This window comes from Lichenostomus cassidix, unplaced genomic scaffold (assembly GCF_008360975.1).
Source record: "Lichenostomus cassidix isolate B80296 unplaced genomic scaffold, HeHo_3.0 HiC_scaffold_33, whole genome shotgun sequence".
NCBI lineage: Eukaryota > Metazoa > Chordata > Aves > Passeriformes > Meliphagidae > Lichenostomus > Lichenostomus cassidix.
Window position 1 is genome coordinate 3,310,143 of NW_028147632.1, and position 20,485 is coordinate 3,330,627.

The following is a 20,485-nucleotide window of genomic DNA, read 5'->3' on the forward strand; positions in this document are numbered from 1 at the left end:
CCAAATTTTCACTGGAAATTCCCAAATTTTTGCCCAAATTCCCAAATTCCTGCTGAGAATTCCCAAATTCCAAACAGAAATTCCCAAATTCCAAACAGAAATTCCCAAATTCTGGCAGGAAATTCCTAAATTCCCACAGAGAATTCCCAAATTCCCATGGAAATTCCCAAATTCCTGCAGAAAAATCCCAAATTTCTGCCAAAAATTCCCAAATTCCCACCAGAAATTCCCAAATTCCAACCAAAAATTCCCAAATTTACACAGGAAATTCCCAAATTTTTGCCAGAAATTCCCAAATTCCTGCTGGAAATTCCCAAATTCCTGCGAAAATTTCCAAATTTTTGCCCAAATTCCCAAATTCCTGCTGAGAATTCCCAAATTCCAAACAAAAATTCCCAAATTCTGGCAGGAAATTCCTAAATTCCCACAGAGAATTCCCAAATTCCCATGGAAATTCCCAAATTCCTGCAGAAAATTCCCAAATTCCAACCAAAAATTCCCAAATTTACACAGGAAATTCCCAAATTTTTGCCAGAAATTCCCAAATTCCTACAAAAAATTCCCAAATTCCCGCCGGAAATTCCTCAATTCCCACAGAGAATTCCCAAAATCCTGCTGGAATTCCCCAAATTCCTGCAGGAAATTCCCAAATTCTGGAATTTTCCTCCCCTTGGGATCCAAAATCCCAATTGTTTCCTCAGAGAGTTTTAACTTTGTCCAAATAAAGTTATATTTTAATATGGAAAGAAGAGAATTTCCCTTTTTTGGGGGGTTTTGGGGGTTTTTTGGGGGTTTTTTGGGGTTTTTTGGGGTTTTTTGGGTTTTTATTTCTGGAATTTGTGTTTCGGTTTTGGGATTTTTTTTTGTTCAGTTTTTTGGGGTTTTTAGTTGGATTTTTCGGGGTTTTTTTTTTTGTTTGTTTGTTTGTCGGTTTGACTTTTTTGGTTTTTGGGGTTTTTGGGGATTTTTTGGGGATTTTTTGGGGATTTTTTTGGGATTTTTTGGGGATTTTTTGGGATTTTTTGGGGATTTTTTTGGGATTTTTTGGGGATTTTTTGGGGATTTTTTGGGGTTTTTTTTTGGAATTTGTATTTTGTTTGAGGATTTTTTTTGTTTGGTTTTTTGGGGTTTTTTTGTTTGATTTCTTGGGGGTTTTTTTGATTGTTGATTCGGTTTTTCTGGTTTTGTTTTTGGGGTTTTTGGGGTTTTTTGTCTGTTTTTTGGGGTTTTTTGTTTGTTGGTTTGATTTTTTGGTTTTGGGTTTTTTTTGGTGAGGTTTTTTTGGGTTTTGGGGTTTTGGTTATTTTTTGTTTTATTTGCGCTTTTTTGGGGGTTTTTGGTATTTTGGTTTGATTTTTTTTGTTTTGGTTTTTGGGGTTTGGTTTTTTGGGGGTTTTTTTGTTGTTTTTTGGTTTTGGGGTTTTTTTTGTTTCTTTGTTTTTGTTTGTTTGTTCAGATTTTTGTTTGTTTCTCGTTTTTGGGAGGAACTGGGAGGGACTGGGATGGACAAACTGGGATGGACTGGGATGGACTGGGATGGAACTGGGATTGAACTGGGATGAACTGGAATGGACTGGGAGGGAACTGGGATGGACTGGGAGGGACTGGGAATGGTTTAGGGTGAACTGGGATGGACTGGGAGGGAACTGGGATGGACAAACTGGGATGAACTGGGATGGACTGGGAGGGAACTGGGATGGACTGGGAGGGACTGGGAGGGACTGGGATGGAACTTTGGGGATACTGGGATGAACTGGGAGAAATTGGGAGGGAACTTTGGGGGTACTGGGAGGGAACTGGGAGAGTCTGGGATGGACTGGGATGAACTGGGAGGGACTGGGAATGGATTTGGAATAAACTGGAACAAACTGGTATGAACAAACTGGGACGAACTGGGATGGATTGGGATGAACTGGGATGAACAAACTGGGATGAACTGGGATGGACTGGGATGAACTGGGATGGACTGGGATGGACTGGGATGGACTGGGAGGGACTGGGATGGACTGGGATGAACTGGGATGGACTGGGAGGGACTGGGATGGACTGGGAATGGATTTGGAATAAACTGGAACAAACTGGGATGAACAAACTGGGACAAACTGGGATGGACTGGGACGAACTGGGATGAACTGGGATGGACTGGGATGGACTGGGATGAACAAACTGGGATGAACTGGAATAAACTGGGATGAACTGGGATGAACAAACTGGGACGAACTGGGACGAACTGGGATGAACAAACTGGGATGAACTGGGATGGACTGGGACGGACTGGGACGAACTGGGATGAACTGGGATGGACTGGGATGAACAAACTGGGATGAACTGGGATGGACTGGGATGAACTGGGATGAACTGGTCTCTCTCTCCGCTCTTTCCCGCCCGCCTGCAGAGGCCACGCCCCTTCCCAAGCCACGCCCATTCACACCCATATAAGGACAAGGCCACGCCCCTCCCGGTTTCGCGCCACACCGCTGTGGCTCTTTTACATAACCACGCCCATCTTATTTACATAACCACGCCCCCAAACACGCTGCTAATGGTCAGCTGCTCCTCATCTGCATAACCACGCCCCGAATCACCATTTATGGGCAGAGCGGTGGTTAATTTACATAACCACGCCCACAAAGAGAGCCTATTGGCCGAACCCAGCCGCGCCTCCCATTGGCCGACGCGCGGTGATGTAATCAGGCGGCGCCACCCGGAAGCGACGGCGGCGCGCGGCTCGGGCGGGTGAGGGGGAGAAGAGAATTTGGGTTTTTTGGGGGAAAATTTGGGGTTTCTGAGGGGAATTTGGGGTTTCTGAGGGGAATTTGGGGATCCGGAGGGGGATTTTGGCGTTTTGAGAGAAATTTGGGGTTCCGGAGGGGAAATTTGCGGTTCCGGGGAGGATTTGGGGATCCTGAGGGGAATTTTGAGTTCTGAGGGGAATTTTGGGGTTTTGAGGGAAAATTTGGGAATTCTGAGGGAAAAATTGGGGTTTCTGAGGGGAATTTGGGGATCCGAAGGGGAGATTTGCGGTTCTGAGGGGAATTTGGGATTTCTGAAGGGAATTTGGCATTTCTGAGGCGAATTTTGGGGTTCCAGGAAGGAATTCGGGATTTCTGAGGGAAATTTGGCGTTCTGAGGCGAATTTTGGGGTTCCCTGAGGCGAATTTTGAGTGGAATTTAGGAATTTTGAGGGGAATTTGGGGATCCGGGGCGGAATTTTCGGGTTTTGAGAGGAATTTTGGAATTTCTGAGTGGATTTTGTGGTTCCTGAGGCGAATTTCGAGGTTTTTGAGGGAAATGTGGGGGTTTTGAGGGGAATTTGAGGATCCTGAGGGGAATTTTGGGGTTTCTGAGGGGAATTATTGAGTTCTGAGAGGATTTTGGGGATCCTGAGGGGAAATTTGGGGATCCGGAGGGGATATTTGGGATTTCTGAGGCGAATTTTGGAGTTCCGGGAAGGAATTTTGGGAATTCTGAGGGGAATTCGGGGTTTTGAGAGGAATTTTGGGGTTTTTGAGGGAAATGTGGGGTTTTTGAGGGGAATTTGAGGATCCTGAGGGGATTTTTGGGATTTCTGAGGCGAATTTTGGGGTTTCTGAGGAGAATTTTGGAGTTCTGAGGGGAATCCGGGGATCCGGAGGGGAATTTGGGGATTCTGAGGGGAAATTTGGGGGTTCCGGAGGGGAATTTTGGGGTTTTGTGGAGAATTTGGGGTTTCTGCGGGGAATTTAGGAATTCTGAGGGGAATTTTGGGGTTTCTGAGGGGAATTTGGGGGTTCTGAGGAGAATTTTGGAGTTCTGAGGGGAATTTGGGGTTTCTGAGGGGAAATTGGGAATCTTGAGGGGAAATTGGGGTTTTTGAGGCGAATTTGGGAATTCTGAGGGAAATTTTGGGGATCCTGAGGGGAATTTTGAGGTTTCGGAGGGGAATTTGGAGTTCCGGGTAGGAATTTGGGGTTGCTGAGGGGAAATTTGGGGATTCTGAGGGGAAATTTGGGGATTCTGAGGGGATTTTGGAGATCCAGAGGGGAATTTTGGGGATCCGGAGGGGAAATTTGGGATCGTGAGGGGAAATTTGAGGTTTCTGAGGGAAATTCGGGGTTTTTGAGGGAAATCTGGGGTTTCTGAGGGGAATTTTGGGGTTTCTGAGGGGAATTTGGGGATCTGGGGAGAAATTTTGGGGTTTTGAGAGGAATTTTGAGGTTTCTGAGGGAAATTTTGGGGGTTTTGAGGGAAATGTGGTGTTTCTGAGGGGAATTTGGGTATCCAGAGGGGAAATTTGGGGTTTCTGAGGCGAATTTTGGGGTTTCTGAGGGGAATTTGGGATTTCTGAGGCAAATTTTGGAGTTTCTGAGAGGAATTTTGGGGTTTCTGAGAGGAATTTGGGATCCGGGGAGGAATTTTGGGGTTTCTGAGGGAAATTTTGGGGTTTTTGAGAATAATTTAGGGTTTTGGAGGGGAATTTGGGGATCCTGAGGGTAATTTTGGGGTTCTGAGAGAAATTTTGGGATTCCTGAGGGAATTTTGGGGTTTCTGAGGGGAATTTTGGGATTCCAAGGGTGATTTTTGGGGTTCCAAGGCTGATTTTGGGGCTGAAAGGCTGATTTTGGGGTCCCCAGGGTGATTTTTGGGGTCTCTGGATGGATTTTGGGGTCTCTGGATGGATTTTTGGGGCTGAAAGGCTGATTTTTGGTGTCCCCAGGGCGATGGCCGCCCCCGCCAGCGCGCAGAGCGCCAGCAAGACGTGGGAGCTGAGCTTGTATGAGCTGCACAGGACACCTCAGGTAACCGAAATTTGGGGGAAAACTGCCTGGAATTGGGAAAAACTGACGGGAATTGGGGAGAAACTGCCTGGAATTGGGGAGAGACATCATGGAATTGGGGAGAGACATCATGGAATTGGGGAAAACTGCCAGAAATTTGGGGGAAAACAGGCTGGAATTGGGGAGAGACAGCCTGGAATTGGGGAGAGACAGCCTGGAATTGGGAAAAACTGCCGGGAATTGGGAAAAACTGCCGGGAATTGGGAAAAACTGCCGGGAATTGGGAAAAACTGCCGGGAATTGGGAAAAACTGCCGGGAATTGGGAAAAACTGCCGGGAATTGGGAAAAACTGCCGGGAATTATGGAAAGACTGCCTGGGATTGGGAAAAACTGCCTGGGATTGGGAAAAACTGCCTGGGATGGGGAAAAACTGCCTGGAATTGGGAAAAACAGGCTGGAATTGGGAAAAACTGCCTGGAATTGGGAAAAACTGCCTGGAATTGGGGAGAGACAGCATGGGCAGCATGGAGACAGCAGTGTCCCCTCAGGGTGTCACTGATCTCATGGTCACTGCCACACCCCAGTGTCACATCGTCACCCCCAGGAGGCCATCATGGACGGCACAGGGATCGCGGTGTCCCCTCAGGGTGTCCCCAGGGTGTCCCTGACCCCAGTGTCCCCCGAATGACCCCAGTGTCACTGTCACCTTCAGGAGGCCATCATGGATGGCACGGAGATCGCGGTGTCCCCGCGGTCACTGCACTTGGAGCTGATGTGTCCCCATGGACACTGTGTCACTCTGATGTCACTCTGTGTCCCCAGGAGGCCATCATGGACGGCACAGAGATCGCGGTGTCCCCGCGGTCACTGCACTCGGAGCTGATGTGTCCCCATGGTGTCACTGACCCCATGATGTCACTGTGTGTCCCCAGGAGGCCATCATGGACGGCACAGAGATCGCGGTGTCCCCGCGGTCACTGCACTCGGAGCTCATGTGTCCCCAATGTCACTCTGTCCCCAGGAGGCCATCATGGACGGCACAGAGATCGCAGTGTCCCCGCGGTCACTGCACTCGGAGCTCATGTGTCCCCATGGTGTGTCACTGACCCCATGATGTCACTGTGTGTCCCCAGGAGGCCATCATGGACGGGACAGAGATAGCAGTGTCCCCACAGTCACTGCACTCGGAGCTGATGTGTCCCCATGGTGTCACTGTGTCACTCTGATGTCACTCTGTGTCCCCAGGAGGCCATCATGGATGGCACAGAGATCGCGGTGTCCCCGCGGTCACTGCACTCGGAGCTGATGTGTGCCTATGGTGTGTCAGGGATGTCCCCATGGTGTCACTGACCCCAATGTCACTCTGTCCCCAGGAGGCCATCATGGACGGGACGGAGATCGCAGTGTCCCCGCGGTCACTGCACTCAGAGCTGATGTGTCCCCATGGACACTGTGTCACTCTGATGTCACTGTGTGTCCCCAGGAGGCCATCATGGACGGGACGGAGATCGCGGTGTCCCCGCGGTCACTGCACTCGGAGCTGATGTGTCCCCATGGGTGTCACTGATCTCATGATGTCACTCTGATGTCATTGTCACCCCCAGGAGGCTATCATGGACGGCACAGAGATCGCGGTGTCCCCGCGGTCACTGCACTCGGAGCTGATGTGTCCCTATGGTGTCACTGTGTCACTCTGATGTCATTGTCACCCCCAGGAGGCCATCATGGATGGCACAGAGATCGCGGTGTCCCCACGGTCACTGCACTCAGAGCTGATGTGTCCCCATGGTGTGTCAGGGATGTCACTGTCCCCAGTGTCACTCTGATGTCACTGTGTGTCCCCAGGAGGCCATCATGGACGGGACGGAGATCGCGGTGTCCCCGCGGTCACTGCACTCGGAGCTGATGTGTCCCATCTGCCTGGACATGCTGAAGAACACGATGACCACCAAGGAGTGTCTGCACAGGTTCTGCTCCGACTGCATCGTCACCGCGCTCCGCAGCGGGTGAGTGACACTGTCACCTGTGTGTCATTGTCACTGTCATTGTCACCTGTGTCACTGTCATTGTCACCTGTCCCACTCCTGTCCCTGCATCACCTCTGCTCCGACTGCATTGTCACCGCGCTCCGCAGCGGGTGAGTGACACTGTCATTGTCATTGTCATTGTCATTGTCACCTGTGTGTCATTGTCACCTGTGTGTCACCTGTGTGTCATTGTCACTGTCATTGTCACCTGTGTGTCAGCTGTGTGTCATTGTCATTGTCATTGTCATTGTCACCTGTGTGTCATTGTCACCTGTGTGTCAGCTGTGTGTCATTGTCATTGTCATTGTCATTGTGTTACTTGTCATTGCCATTGTTACCTGTGTGTCACCTGTGTCATTGTCACTGTCATTGCCACCTGTGTGTCACCTGTCCCTGCATTGGTCACCAGTGTGACCTTTCTGACCTGTGTAACCTCCCTGTGTCACCTGTCACCTGTGTGTCATTGTCATTGTCACCTGTGTGTCATTGTCATTGTCACCTGTGTGTCATTGTCACCTGTGTGTCACCTGTCCCACTCCTATCTCTGCATTGGTTCTGCTCTGACTGCATTGTCACCATGCTGAAGAGCAGGTGAGTGACACTGTCATTGTCATTGTCACCTCTGTGTCATTGTCACTGTCATTGTCACTGTCATTGTTACCTGTGTGTCACCTGTGTCATTGTCACTGTCATTGTCACCTGTGTGTCACCTGTCCCTGCATTGGTTCTGCTCCGACTGCATTGTCACTGCCTCAGCAGGTGTCATTGTCACCTGTGTGTCATTGTCACCTGTGTGTCATTGTCATTGTCCTGTCACTGTCACCTGTGTCACCTCCTTGTGTCCCTCCTGCCCTGCATTGATTCTGCTCTGACTGCATTGTCACCGCGCTGAGGAGCGGGTGAGTGACACTGTCATTGTCACCTCAGTGTCATTGTCATTGTCACCTGTGTCATTGTCATTGTCACCTGTGTGTCACTTGTATAACCTCTGTAACCTCCCTGTGTCATCTCTGTCACCTGTGTGTCACCTGTGTCACCTCATTGTCACCTGTCCCTGCACTGGTTCTGCTCTGACTGTATTGTCACCGCGCTGAGGAGCGGGTGAGTGACACTGTCATTGTCACCTCAGTGTCACCTGTGTGTCATTGTCAATGTCACCTGTGTGTCATTGTCCTGTCATTGTCACCTGTGTCACCTCCTTGTGTCCCTCCTGTCCCTGCATTGGTTCTGCTCTGACTGCATTGTCACCGCGCTGAGGAGCGGGTGAGTGACACTGTCATTGTCATTGTCACCTCAGTGTCACCTGTGTGTCATTGTCAATGTCACCTGTGTGTCACCTGTATAACCTCTGTAACCTCCCTGTGTCATCTCTGTCACCTGTGTGTCACCTGTGTCACCTCATTGTCACCTGTCCCTGCATTGGTTCTGCTCCGACTGTATTGTCACTGTGCTGAGGAGCGGGTGAGTGACACTGTCACTGTCATTGTCACCTCAGTGTCACCTGTGTGTCAGCTGTGTGTCATTGTCACTGTCATTGTCACCTGTGTCACCTCATTGTCACCTGTCCCTGCATTGGTTCTGCTCTGACTGTATTGTCACTGTGCTGAGGAGCGGGTGAGTGACACTGTCATTGTCATTGTCACCTGTGTGTCACCTGTGTGTCAGCTGTGTGTCATTGTCACTGTCATTGTCACCTGTGTGTCACCTGTCCCTCCATCAATTCTGCTCCAGCTGCATTGTCAATGCATTGAAGAGCGGGTGAATGTCATTGTCACCTCAGTGTCATTGTCACCTGTGTGTCACCTGTGTGTCATTGTCATTGTCATTGTCATTGTCACCTGTCTCTGCATTGATTCTGCTCTGACTGCATTGTCACCGCATTGAGTGGTGTCATTGTCACCTGTGTGTCACCTGTATAACCTCTGTCACCTGTGTGTCACCTGTGTCTGTGTCACCTGTGTGTCACCTGTGTGTCACCTGTATAACCTCTGTCACCTGTGTGTCACCAGTGTCATTGTCACCTGTGTGTCACCTGTGTGTCGCCTGTATAACCTCTGTCACCTGTGTGTCACCAGTGTCTGTGTCACCTGTGTGTCGCCTGTGTGTCACCTGTATGTCACCTGTGTCATTGTCACCTGTGTGTCACCTGTGTGTCCTTTCCCTGTTCCCATTTCCAATTATTTCCCATTAATTCCCATTAATTCTCATTAATTCCCATTATTTCCCATTATTTCCCATTAATTCCCATTTCTCATTCCCAGTTCCCATTTCCCATCCCAAATTCCCACTTTTCCGGGTTTTTTCAGTGCTCTCTCCATCCTGACCCCAATTTCGACTCTCTGATCTCAATCATTCTCATTTCCTGATCCCAAATTCCCATTTTTTGGGGTTAAATGCCATTTTTTCTGGGATTTTCCAGGAACAAGGAGTGTCCCACATGCCGTAAGAAGTTAGTTTCCAAGCGCTCTCTCCGCCCCAACCCCAATTTCGACTCTCTGATCCCAAATTCCCATATTTTGGGTTATTTCCAGGAACAAGGAGTGTCCCACATGCCGTAAGAAGCTGCTCTCCAAGCACTCTCTCCGCCCCAACCCCAATTTCGACTCTCTGATCCCAAATCCCCATTTTTTTGGGTTATTTCCAGGAACAAGACTGTCTGATCTCAATCATTTCCCAATCCCAATTCCCCAATTCCCATTAAATCCCATTAAATCCCAATAATTCCATGTTTTTCCAGGAACAAGGAGTGTCCCACGTGCCGTAAGAAGTTGGTTTCCAAGCGCTCTCTCCGCCCCAACCCCAATTTCGACTCTCTGATCCCAAATCCCCATTTCCTGATCCCAAATTCCCATTTTTCCCATATTTTTCAGGAACAAGGAGTGTCCCACGTGCCGTAAGAAGCTGTTTCCAAGCACTCTCTCCACCCCGACCCCAATTTCGACTCTCTGATCCCATTAATTCCCATTTTTCCCATTAAATCCCAACAATTCCATGTTTTTTCAGGAACAAGGAGTGTCCCACATGCCGTAAGAAGCTGCTCTCCAAGCGCTCTCTCCGCCCCGACCCCAATTTCGACTGTCTGATCCCAAATTCCCATTTTTTTGGGGTTAAATCCCATTTTTCCCATATTTTCCAGGAACAAGGAGTGTCCCACATGCCGTAAGAAGCTGGTTTCCAAGCGCTCTCTCTGCCCCGACCCCAACTTCGACTCTCTAATCCCAAATTCCCATATTTTTGGGTAATTTCCAGGAACAAGGAGTGTCCCACGTGCCGTAAGAAGCTGTTTCCAAGCGCTCTCTCCGCCCTGACCCCAACTTCGACTCTCTGATCCCAAATTCCCATTTTTGGGGTTAAATCCCATTTTTTCTGGGATTTTCCAGGAACAAGGAGTGTCCCACATGCCGTAAGAAGCTGGTCTCCAAGCGCTCTCTCCGCCCTGACCCCAATTTCGACTCTCTGATCCCATTAATTCCCATTTTTCCATGGTTTTTCCCATATTTTTGGGTTATTTCCAGGAACAAGGAGTGTCCCACGTGCCGTAAGAAGCTGCTCTCCAAGCGCTCTCTCCGCCCTGACCCCAATTTCGACTCTCTGATCCCAAATCCCCATTTTTTCCCATTAAATCCCAATTAATCCCATATTTTTGGGTTATTTCCAGGAACAAGGAGTGTCCCACATGCCGTAAGAAGTTGGTCTCCAAGGGCTCTCTCTGCCCCGACCCCAATTTCGACTCTCTGATCCCAAATTCCCATTTTTTGGGGTTAAATCCCAATAATTCCATGTTTTTCCAGGAACAAGGAGTGTCCCACGTGCCATAAGAAGCTGCTCTCTCCACGCGCTCTCTGTGCCCTGACCCCAATTTCGACTCTCTGATCCCAAATCCCCATTTCGTGATCCCAAATTCCCATTTTTCCCATATTTTCCAGGAACAAGGAGTGTCCCACGTGCCGTAAGAAGCTGTTTCCAAGCACTCTCTCCACCCCAACCCCAATTTCGTCTCTCTGATCCCATTAATTCCCATTTTTCCCATTAAATCCCATTAAATCCCAATAATTCCATGTTTTTTCAGGAACAAGGAGTGTCCCACATGCCGTAAGAAGCTGGTTTCCCAGTGCTCTCTCCGCCCCGACCCCAATTTCGACTCTCTGATCCCAAATTCCCATTTTTTGGGGTTAAATCCCAATAATTCTGGTTATTTCCAGGAACAAGGAGTGTCCCACATGCCGTAAGAAGCTGCTCTCCAAGCGCTCTCTCCGCCCCGACCCCAATTTCGACTCTCTGATCCCAAATCCCCATTTCCTGATCCCAAATTCCCATTTTTTGGGGTTAAATCCCATATTTTGGGTTATTTTCAGGAACAAGGAGTGTCCCACATGCCGTAAGAAGCTGGTCTCCAAGCGCTCTCTCCGCCCCGACCCCAACTTCGACGCGCTCATCTCCAAGATCTATCCCTCCCGCGACGAGTACGAAGCTCACCAGGACAGAGTCCTCGCCAAGCTCAGTCGCCTCCACAACCAGCAGGCGCTCAGCTCCAGCATCGAGGAGGGGCTGAAAATGCAGGCCATGCACAGGTTTGGGGAGAATTCGGGAAATTTTGGGAATTTTGGGGGTTTTGGGGTGGGAATGGTGAAAAAAACGGGGTGAAAATCGCTTTAAATTCAACAAAAAAAGCATTGAAAAACTGAAAAAAATATAAAATTTCTTCAAGAGTTTTTCTGGTTGTTCCCAAATCACTGAAGATCTCACAAATCCCACTATTTCCCCCAAATCCCACAAATTTCCCACAAATTCCCCCAAAATCCTCAAAAATCCCACCAAAAACTGCCTCAAATCCCACAAATTCTCCCCAAAATCTCATCCAAAATTGCCCCAAATCCCACAGTTTCTCCCCAAATCTTCTCAAATCCCACAAATTCTCCATTCAGGCTGCAGGCCATGTGTGGTTTGGGGAGAATTTGGGGATTTTTGGGGTTTTTTGGGGTTTTGAGGGGTTTTGGGGTGGAAATTGTGCAAAAAACAGGGTGAAAATTGCTTTAAATTCAACAAAAATCGCATTGAAAAACTGAAAAAAATATAAAATTTCTTCAAGAGTTTTTCTGGTTGTTCCCAAATCACTGAAGATCTCACAAATCCCACTATTTCCCCCAAATCCCACAAATTTCCCACAAATTCCCCCAAAATCCTCAAAAATCCCACCAAAAACTGCCTCAAATCCCACAAATTCTCCCAAAATCTCATCCAAAACTGCCCCAAATCCCACAGTTTCTCCCCAAATCCCCTCAAATCCCACAAATTCTCCATTCACAATGCAGGCCATGCACAGGTTTGGGGGGAATTTGGGGATTTTTGGGGTTTTTTGGGAATTTTGGGGTGGAAATTGTGCAAAAAACGGGGTGAAATTCACATTAAATTCAACAAAAATCGCATTGAAAAACTGAAAAAAATATAAAATTTCTTCAAGAGTTTTTCTGGTTGTTCCCAAATCACTGAAAATCCCACAAATCTCACAAAATCCCCACAAAATCCCCCAAATTCTCCCCAAATCCCATCAAAAACTGCACCAAATCCCAGAAATTCTCCCCAAAATCTCATCCAAAAACTGCCCCAAATCCCACAATTTCTCCCCAAATCTTCTCAAATCCCACAAATTCTCCATTCAGGCTGCAGGCCATGCACAGGTTTGGGGGGAATTTGGGGATTTTTGGGGTTTTTGGGAATTTTGGGGTGGAAATCATGCAAAACCAACGTTTTTCCCTTACAACCCCCGTTTTTTCCACTTAAAAATCTCTTTTTTTCCCCATTATTTTTTCCAAAATGCTCTTTTTCCCCCACAAACTCCATTTTTTCACTTAAAAACTCCATTTTTTCACTTAAAAATCCCATTTTTTCCCCATTTTTTCACTTAAAAACCTCATTTTCCCCCCTAAAATCTCCATTTTTTCACTTAAAAACTCCATTTTTCCACCTAAAAATCCCATTTTTTCACTTACAAACTCCATTTTTTCACTTAAAATCCTCATTTTTTCCCCCTAAAAACTCCATTTTTTCACTTAAGAATTCCTTTTCCCCCCATTTTTTCACTTAAAAATTCAATTTTTTCCCTTAAAAACTCCATTTTTTCACTTAAAAATCCCATTTTTTCCCCCTTTTTTTCCCTACCACTCCCATTTTTTCACTCCAAATCCCTTTTTTTCCCGTTCTGATCCCAATTTTTCCCATTCTGATCCCAAATTTCCCTATTTTTCCCCCAGAGCTCAGCGCGTCCGCAAGCTGGCGGCCGAGTCCGACCCAGCAGGTTCCCCCTAAAACTCTCATTTTTCACCTAAAAATCCCATTTTTTCCCTGAAACTCCCCTTTTTTCCCTTTAAAACCCCAACTTTCCCCTAAAAACTCCATTTTTTCACTTAAAAATCTGATTTTTTCCCCATTTTTTCCCCTAAAAACTCCATTTTTCCCCTTAAAAATCTGGTTTTTTCCCCGTTTTTCACTTAAAAATTCAATTTTTTCACCCTAAAAAGTCCCATTTTTATTCCATTTCCCCATTTTCTCCCCATTTCCAGAGCTCAGCGCGTCCGCAAGCTGGCGGCCGAGTCACACCCTCTGCTCTCAGCAGCGCCAAGGAAGCTCTGGGGATTCCCTTAAAAATCCCTTTTTTCCCTTTAAAAATCCCATTTTTTCCCTTAAAAACTCCATTTTTTTCACTTAAAAACTCCATTTTTTCCCCTATAAACTCCATTTTTTCACTTAAAATCCTCTTTTTTTCTCCTAAAAACTGCGTTTTTTCCCTTAAAAACTCAGTTTTTTTCCCCTTAAAAATCTCAATATTTTTTCCCGTTTTTCTCCCATTTTTTCACTTAAAAATTCAATTTTTTTCCCTTAAAAACTCCATTTTTTCACTTAAAAATCCCATTTTTTCCCCGTTTTTCCCCTGAAAGCTCCATTTTTTCACTCCAAATCCCAATATTTTCCCCATTTTTATTCAATTTCCCCGTTTTCTCCCCATTTCCAGAGCTCAGCGTGTCCGCAAGCTGGCGGCCGAGTCCGACCCGTCAGCTCTCAGCAGCACCGAGGAAGCTCTGGAGATTTCCTTAAAAATCCCTTTTTCCCCCAGGTTTTCCCTAAAAACTCCATTTTTTCCCTTAAAAACTCAATTTTTTTCTCTTAAAACTCCATTTTTCCCTTAAAAACCTCATTTTTTCGCTTATAAACCCCATTTTTTCCCCATTTTTTCACATAAAAATCCCATTTTTTCACTTGAAAATCCCATTTTTTCCCCATTTTTTCACTTAAAAACCTCATTTTCCCCCCTAAAATCTCAATTTTTTCACTTAAAAACTCCATTTTTTTCCCCTATAAACTCCATTTTTTCACTTAAAATCCTCTTTTTTCTCCTAAAACTGCGTTTCCCTTAAAACTCTTTTTTCCCTTAAAAATCTCAATATTTTTTCCCATTTTTCTCCCATTTTTCACTTAAAATCCCATTTTTTCACTTAAAATTTCAATTTTTTCCCTTAAAAACTCCATTTTTTCACTTAAAAATCCCATTTTTTCCCCGTTTTTTCCCCTAAAAGCTCCATTTTTTCACTCCAAAATCCCATTTTTTTCACTAAAAACCCCATTTTTTCCCATTTTCTCCCCATTTCCAGAGCTCAGCGCGTCCGCAAGCTGGCAGCCGAGTCTGACCCGTCAGCTCTGAGCGGCGCCGAGGAAGCTCTGGGGATTCCCTTAAAAATCCCTTTTTTCCCTTTAAAAATCCCATTTTTTCCCTTAAAAACTCCATTTTTTTCACTTAAAAACTCCATTTTTCCCCTATAAAAATCCCATTTTTTCCCTTAAAAACTCCATTTTTTCCCCTTAAAAATCTCAATATTTTTTCCCATTTTTCTCCCATTTTTTCACTTAAAAATCCCTTTTTTTCACTTAAAAATTCAATTTTTTCCCTTAAAAACTCCTTTTTTTCACTTAAAAACTCCATTTTTTCACTTAAAAATCCCATTTTTACCCCTGAAAGCTCCATTTTTTCACTCCAAATCCCAATATTTTCCCCATTTTTATTCCATTTTCCCATTTTTTCCCATTCCCAGAGCCCAGCGCGTCCGCAAGCTGGCGGCCGAGTCGGACCCGTCGGCCCTGAGCGGCGCCGAGGAAGCTCTGGAGGCTCTGGGCAGCGTTGGCAGCGCCGCCGACCCCGCGGCGGGACCGAGCCGCAAACGCTCCCGCGCCTCCGACGACTCCGGCGCCGAGCCCGAGCCCGAGGGGGCGGGGCCTGACGGGGCGGGGCCGGGGGGGAGGGGCAGCCCCGAGACAGAGCAGGAAGTGGCCAGCAGCGAGATCGAGCTCGTCTTCCGGCCACACCCCCTGCTGGTGGAGAAGGGAGAGTACTGCCAGACACGGTGAGGACACTTCCGGGTCACTTCCTGTTCGTTTCCTGTTCATTTCCGGGTTCATTTCCGGGTTTGTGTTCCACTTCCTGTTCCGTTTCCGAGTTTGTTTCCAGTTCCTGTTCTCCTTCCGGCCACACCCCCTGCTGGTGGAGAAAGGGCAGTACTGCCAGACACGGTGAGGAGACTTCCTGTGCCATTTCCTGCTCACTTCCGGGTTCATTTCCGGGTCATTTCCTGTTTGTGTTCCAATTCCGGTTCCATTTCCTGTTCCACTTCTGGGTTCCTTTGTTTTTCCATCTCTGGATTCCTTTCTGGTTCCATTTTCAAAGAGAACAGTTTTCCATGTTTTCTTCCCAGATTTTTTCCCAGATTTTTCCCCACTTGTCTACCATCCCCAAATTTCCCATTTCCCCCTGAATTCACCCCATTTTTGGGTTACTTTTCCCCCCAGGTTTGTCAAAACCACCTCCAACCCCACGGTGGATCACCTCTCCAAGTACCTGTCCATCCCATTTTCTCAGCCATTTTTCCATTATTTTTTCTGCGATTTTTTCCCAGATTTTTTCCAGACTTTTCTCCTATCCTGAATTTCCCATTTCCCCTGAATTCACCCCATTTTTCCCTGTTTTTTTTCCATAGATTTGTTAAGACAACGTCGAACGCGACGGTGGATCACCTGTCCAAGTACCTGTCCTTCCCATTTTGGGCTCTTTTTCCCATTTTTGGTTATTTTATCTCTATTTTATCTCTATTTTATCTCTCAGGTTCGTCAAGACGACGTCGAACGCGACGGTGGATCACCTGTCCAAGTACCTGTTTATCCCATTTTTGGTTATTTTATCTCTATTTTATCTAGATTTTATCCATATTTTATCTAGATTTGTCAAAACCACCTCCAACCCCACAGTGGATCACCTCTCCAAGTCCCTGTCCATCCCATTTTCTCAGCCATTTTTCCATTAATTTTTCTGCGATTTTTTCCCAGATTTTTTACAGACTTTTCTGCTATCCTGAATTTCCCATTTCCCCCTGGATTCACCCCATTTTTCCCTGGTTTTATCCCATAGATTTGTCAAGACGACGTCGAACGCGATGGTGGATCACCTGTCCAAGTACCTGTTTGTCCCATTTTTGGGCTCTTTTTCCCATTTTTCACCCATTTTTTGGTTATTTTATCTCTCAGGTTCGTCAAGACGACGTCGAACGCGACGGTGGATCACCTCTCCAAGTACCTGTTTGTCCCATTTTGGTTATTTTATTTCTATTTTATCTCTATTTTATCTCACAGATTTGTCAAGACGACGTCGAACGCGACGGTGGATCACCTCTCCAAGTACCTGTCCTTCCCATTTTGGGCTGATTTCCCCATTTTTCCCTGTTTTTATCTCACAGGTTCGTGAAGACGACGTCGAACGCGACGGTGGATCACCTGTCCAAGTACCTGGCCCTGCGGATCGCGCTGGAGGAAGCTCCTCCCCCCGGCCCTGACTCCTCCCCCGCCCTGCGCGACGTCAGCGAGAAGCAATACACCATCTACACCACCACTGCCGCCGGCGCCTTCACGGTACCCACCCGGAAATGGACCCGGAAGTGACCCGGAAGTGGGGGTGGAGGGGTGGGAGGGTGATGGGGAGGAGCTGGAGAGTCACTTCCGGTGGTTCTTTCACGGGAATTCCCCGGAAATGAGCCGGGAGCGACCCGGAAGTGAACCGGAAATGAACCCGGAAGTCACCCGGAAGTGGGGGTGGAGGGGCGGGAGGGAGGTGGGGAGGAGCTGTGGCGTCACTTCCGGTAGTTCTTTCACGGAAATTGCCCAGAAGTCACCCGGAAGGGACCCGGAAGTGGGCCTGGAGGGGTGGGAGGGAGCTGGGGAGGGGGTGTGACATCACTTCCGGCGGTCCTTTAATGGGATTTTCCTGGAAATGAGCCGGGAGCGACCCGGAAGTCACCCGGAAGTGGGGCTGGAGGGGTGGGAGGGAGGTGGGGAGGAGCTGGAGCGTCACTTCCGGTGGCTCTTTCACGGGAGCCACCCGGAAATGAGCCGGAAGCGACCCGGAAGTCACCCGGAAGTTAGAGTGGAGGGGTGGGAGGGAGATGGGGAGCAGCTGTGACATCACTTCCGGTGGTTATTTCACGGGGATTTCCCCCGAAATGAGCCGGAAGTGACCCGGAAGTGTCACAGGGTAACCCGGAAGTGAGGGTGGAGGGGTGGGAGGGAAGTGGGGCGGAGCTGTGACGTCACTTCCGGTGGTTCTTTCATGGGAATTTCCAGGAAATGAACCCGGAAATGAACCCGGAAATGAACCCGGAAGTGCAGTGGGATTTTGGGAGGTTCCGGTGGTGGAGTTGAGAGAAATTCGGGGGAAATTTTGGGAGGTGGAATTTTGGGATTTTTGAGGGGAATTTTGGGATTTTTGGGAGGAGAATTTCAGGATTTTTGGGGAAGGAATTTGGGATTTTTTGGGGAGATTTTAGGGGTTTTTTTGGGGATTTTTTGGGGGAATTTTGGGATTTCTCAAGGGAAATTTTGGGATTTTTTTCAGGGGAATTTTGGGATTTTTGAAGAGGATTTTGGGATTTTTTTGGGGATGATTTTGGGATTTTGGGGGGAAATTTGGGATTTCTTGGGGGGAATTTCAGGATTTCTTCAGGGGAATTTTGGGATTTTTTGAGGGGAATTTGGAATTTCTTGAGAGGAATTTTGGGATTTCTTTGGGGAGGATTTTGGGGTTTTTTGGGGAGATTTTAGGGCTTTTCCTTGGGATTTTTTGGGGGATTTTGGGGAAGATTTTTGGGGAAGATTTTGAGATTCATTTGAGAGGACTTCGGGATTATTTTTGGTGGGGATTTTGGGTTTTTTGGGGAATCTTTAGGGATTTTTTTTTGGGGTGAATTTTTGGAGGATTTTGGAATTTTTGGGGGATTTTTGGGATTTTTTGGGGAGGATTTTGGGATTTTTTGGGGAGAATTTCGGGATTTTTCAGAGGAGAATTTCGGGATTTCTTGGAGGGGAATTTTGGGATTTCTTCGGGGGATAATTTTGGACTTCTGGGGAGGATTTTTTGGGGTGATTTTGGGATTTCTCGAGGGGAATTTTGGGATTTCTCCAGGGAGGATTTTGGGATTTTTTGGGAGATTCCTTGGGGGAGTTAGGAAGGATTTTGGGATTTTTTTTTGGGGAAGATTTGGAGATTTTTTGGGGTGAATTTTTGGAGGATTTTGGTATTTTTGGGGGAGATTTTTAGAGTCTTTTGGGGAGGATTTTGGGGTTTCTTTGAGGGGATTTTGGGATATTTTTTGGGGAGATTTTAGGCCTTTTGGTTGGAATGTTTTGGGGGAATTTTGGGATTTCTTCAGGGAGGATTTTGGGATTTTTTTGGGGTGAATTTTTGGGGAAATTTCTGGGAGCTTCCGGGAGGAATTTTCGGGATATTCCAGTGGTAAATCCACTGTTTTTTGGGGAATTTGACCCAAATTTGACCCAAATTTCCCATTTCCCTGCAGCCCCTGAACGGCTCTCTGACGCTGGAGTTGGTGAATGAGAAGTTCTGGAAACTCAGCAAACCTCTGGAGCTTTACTATGCACCCACCAAGGAGCAGAAATAGCCAAAATCCACCCAAAATCCGGGTTTGGGAGCCCAAAATTCACTCTGGGAGCCCAAAAATTCACTTTTGGGGTCTCAAAATCCACCTGGTGGTCCTCAAAATTCTGTTTTGGGTCCCAAAATACACCCTGGGATCCCAAAAATTCACTTTTGGGGTCACACAATCCACCTGGGGAGCCCAAAAATCCACCTGGGGAGCGAAAAAATTCAGTTTTGGGGTCTCAAAATCCACCCTGGGGACCCAAAAATTCAGTTTGGGACCCCAAAAATTCATTTAGGAATGCCTCAATCCACTTGGGGACTCAAAAATTCACTTTTGGCTCCCAAAAAGTCACTTGGAGATCCCAAAAATTCACTTTTGGGGTCTCAAAATCCACCTGGGGAGCCCAAAAATTCACTTTGGGAGCCCAAAAAAGTCCCCAGGGGGTCCTCAAAATTCAGTTTTGGTTCCCAAAAATCCACTCTGGGAGCCCAAAAATCCACTTGGAGATCCTAAAATTCACTTTTGGGTCCCAAAATCCACTTTGGGAGCCCAAAATTCAGTCTGGGAGCCCAAAAATCCATCTGGGGAGCCCAAAAAATTCAGTTTTGGGTCCCAAAATTCACCTGGGGAGACCGAAAAACCCCCAGGGGGTCATGAAAAATCACTTTTGGGTCCCAAAAATTCCCTTTGGAATCCCAAAATCCACTTGGAGATCCTAAAATTTGATTTGGGATCCCCAAAATCCACCTGGGGAGCCCAAAATTCAGATTGGGACCCCAAAAATTCACTTGGAGGTCCCAAAATCCACCTGGGAATTCCTCCTGGGAATCCCAAAATCCACTTGGAGATCCTAAAATGCACTTTTGGGGTCTCAAAATCCACCTGAGGAGCCAAAAAATTCAGTTTTGGGTCCCAAAAATCCACTCTGGGAGCCCAAAATCCACTTTGGGACACCAAAATCCACCTGGGGAGCCAAAAAATTCACTTTTGGGGGCCCAAAATTCAGTCTGGGAGCCCAAAAATCCACCTGGGGAGCCCAAAAATTCACTTTGGGAGCCCAAAAAAGTCCCCAGGGAGTCCTTAAAATTCACTTTGGGACCCAAAAAATCACTTTTGGGGTCTCAAAATCCACCTGGGGAGCCAAAAAATTCACTTTTGGGAGCCCAAAATTCACTTTGGGACCCCAAAAATTCACTTTGGGAACCCAAAATTCAGTTTTGGGGCCTCAAAAATTCAGCTTTGGGTCCCAAAATTCACTCTGGGAGCCCAAAAAAGTCACTCTAGGAGCCCAAAAATCACTTTTGGGGTCTCAAAAATTCAGTTTTGGGTCTCAAAATTCACCTGGGAAGCCCAAAAATTCACTCTGGGACCCCAAAATCCACCTGGGGGTCCTCAAAATACAGTTTTGGGTCCCAAAATCCACCTGAGGAGCCCAAAAATTCATTTGGGGATCCCAAAAATTCACTTTGGGGTCCCAAAATCCACCTGGGGAGCCAAAAAATTCCGTTTTGGGTCCCAAAATGCACTTTTGGGGTCTCAAAATCCACCCAGGGAAACCCAAAAATTCATTTGGGGATTCCTCAATCCACTTGGGGACTCAAAAATTCACTTTTGGCTCCCAAAAAGTCACTTGGAGATCCCAAAATTTCACTTTTGGGGTCACAAAATCCACCTGGGGAGCCAAAAAATTCACTTTTGGGTCCCAAAATCCACTTTGGGAACCTGAAA

At 47.0% G+C, this 20,485-nt stretch overlaps 1 protein-coding gene across 4 annotated transcripts; it reads left to right on the forward strand.

The window, feature by feature from the left end:
• The first annotated feature begins 2,681 nt into the window (after positions 1-2,681).
• LOC146421536 (E3 ubiquitin-protein ligase RING2-A-like) lies at positions 2,682-20,485 on the forward strand. 4 transcript variants are annotated; one of them, XM_085047088.1, is made up of 9 exons: positions 2,682-2,736; positions 4,697-4,778; positions 6,604-6,724; positions 7,847-7,886; positions 11,141-11,356; positions 14,870-15,178; positions 16,562-16,733; positions 18,674-18,984; positions 19,361-19,519. In XM_085047088.1, the coding sequence occupies exons 2-8, from the start codon at positions 4,701-4,703 to the stop codon at positions 18,773-18,775; spliced, it is 1,038 nt and encodes a 345-aa protein (XP_084903214.1). In that variant the 5' UTR covers positions 2,682-2,736; positions 4,697-4,700; the 3' UTR covers positions 18,776-18,984; positions 19,361-19,519. The 4 variants fall into 4 exon arrangements, with proteins under 4 accessions (XP_084903214.1, XP_084903213.1, XP_084903215.1 ...); XM_085047087.1 differs by having other exon boundaries at positions 18,674-18,863; positions 19,198-19,519; XM_085047089.1 differs by lacking the exons at positions 7,847-7,886; positions 19,361-19,519 and adding an exon at positions 19,605-20,485 and having other exon boundaries at positions 6,604-6,764; positions 18,674-18,846.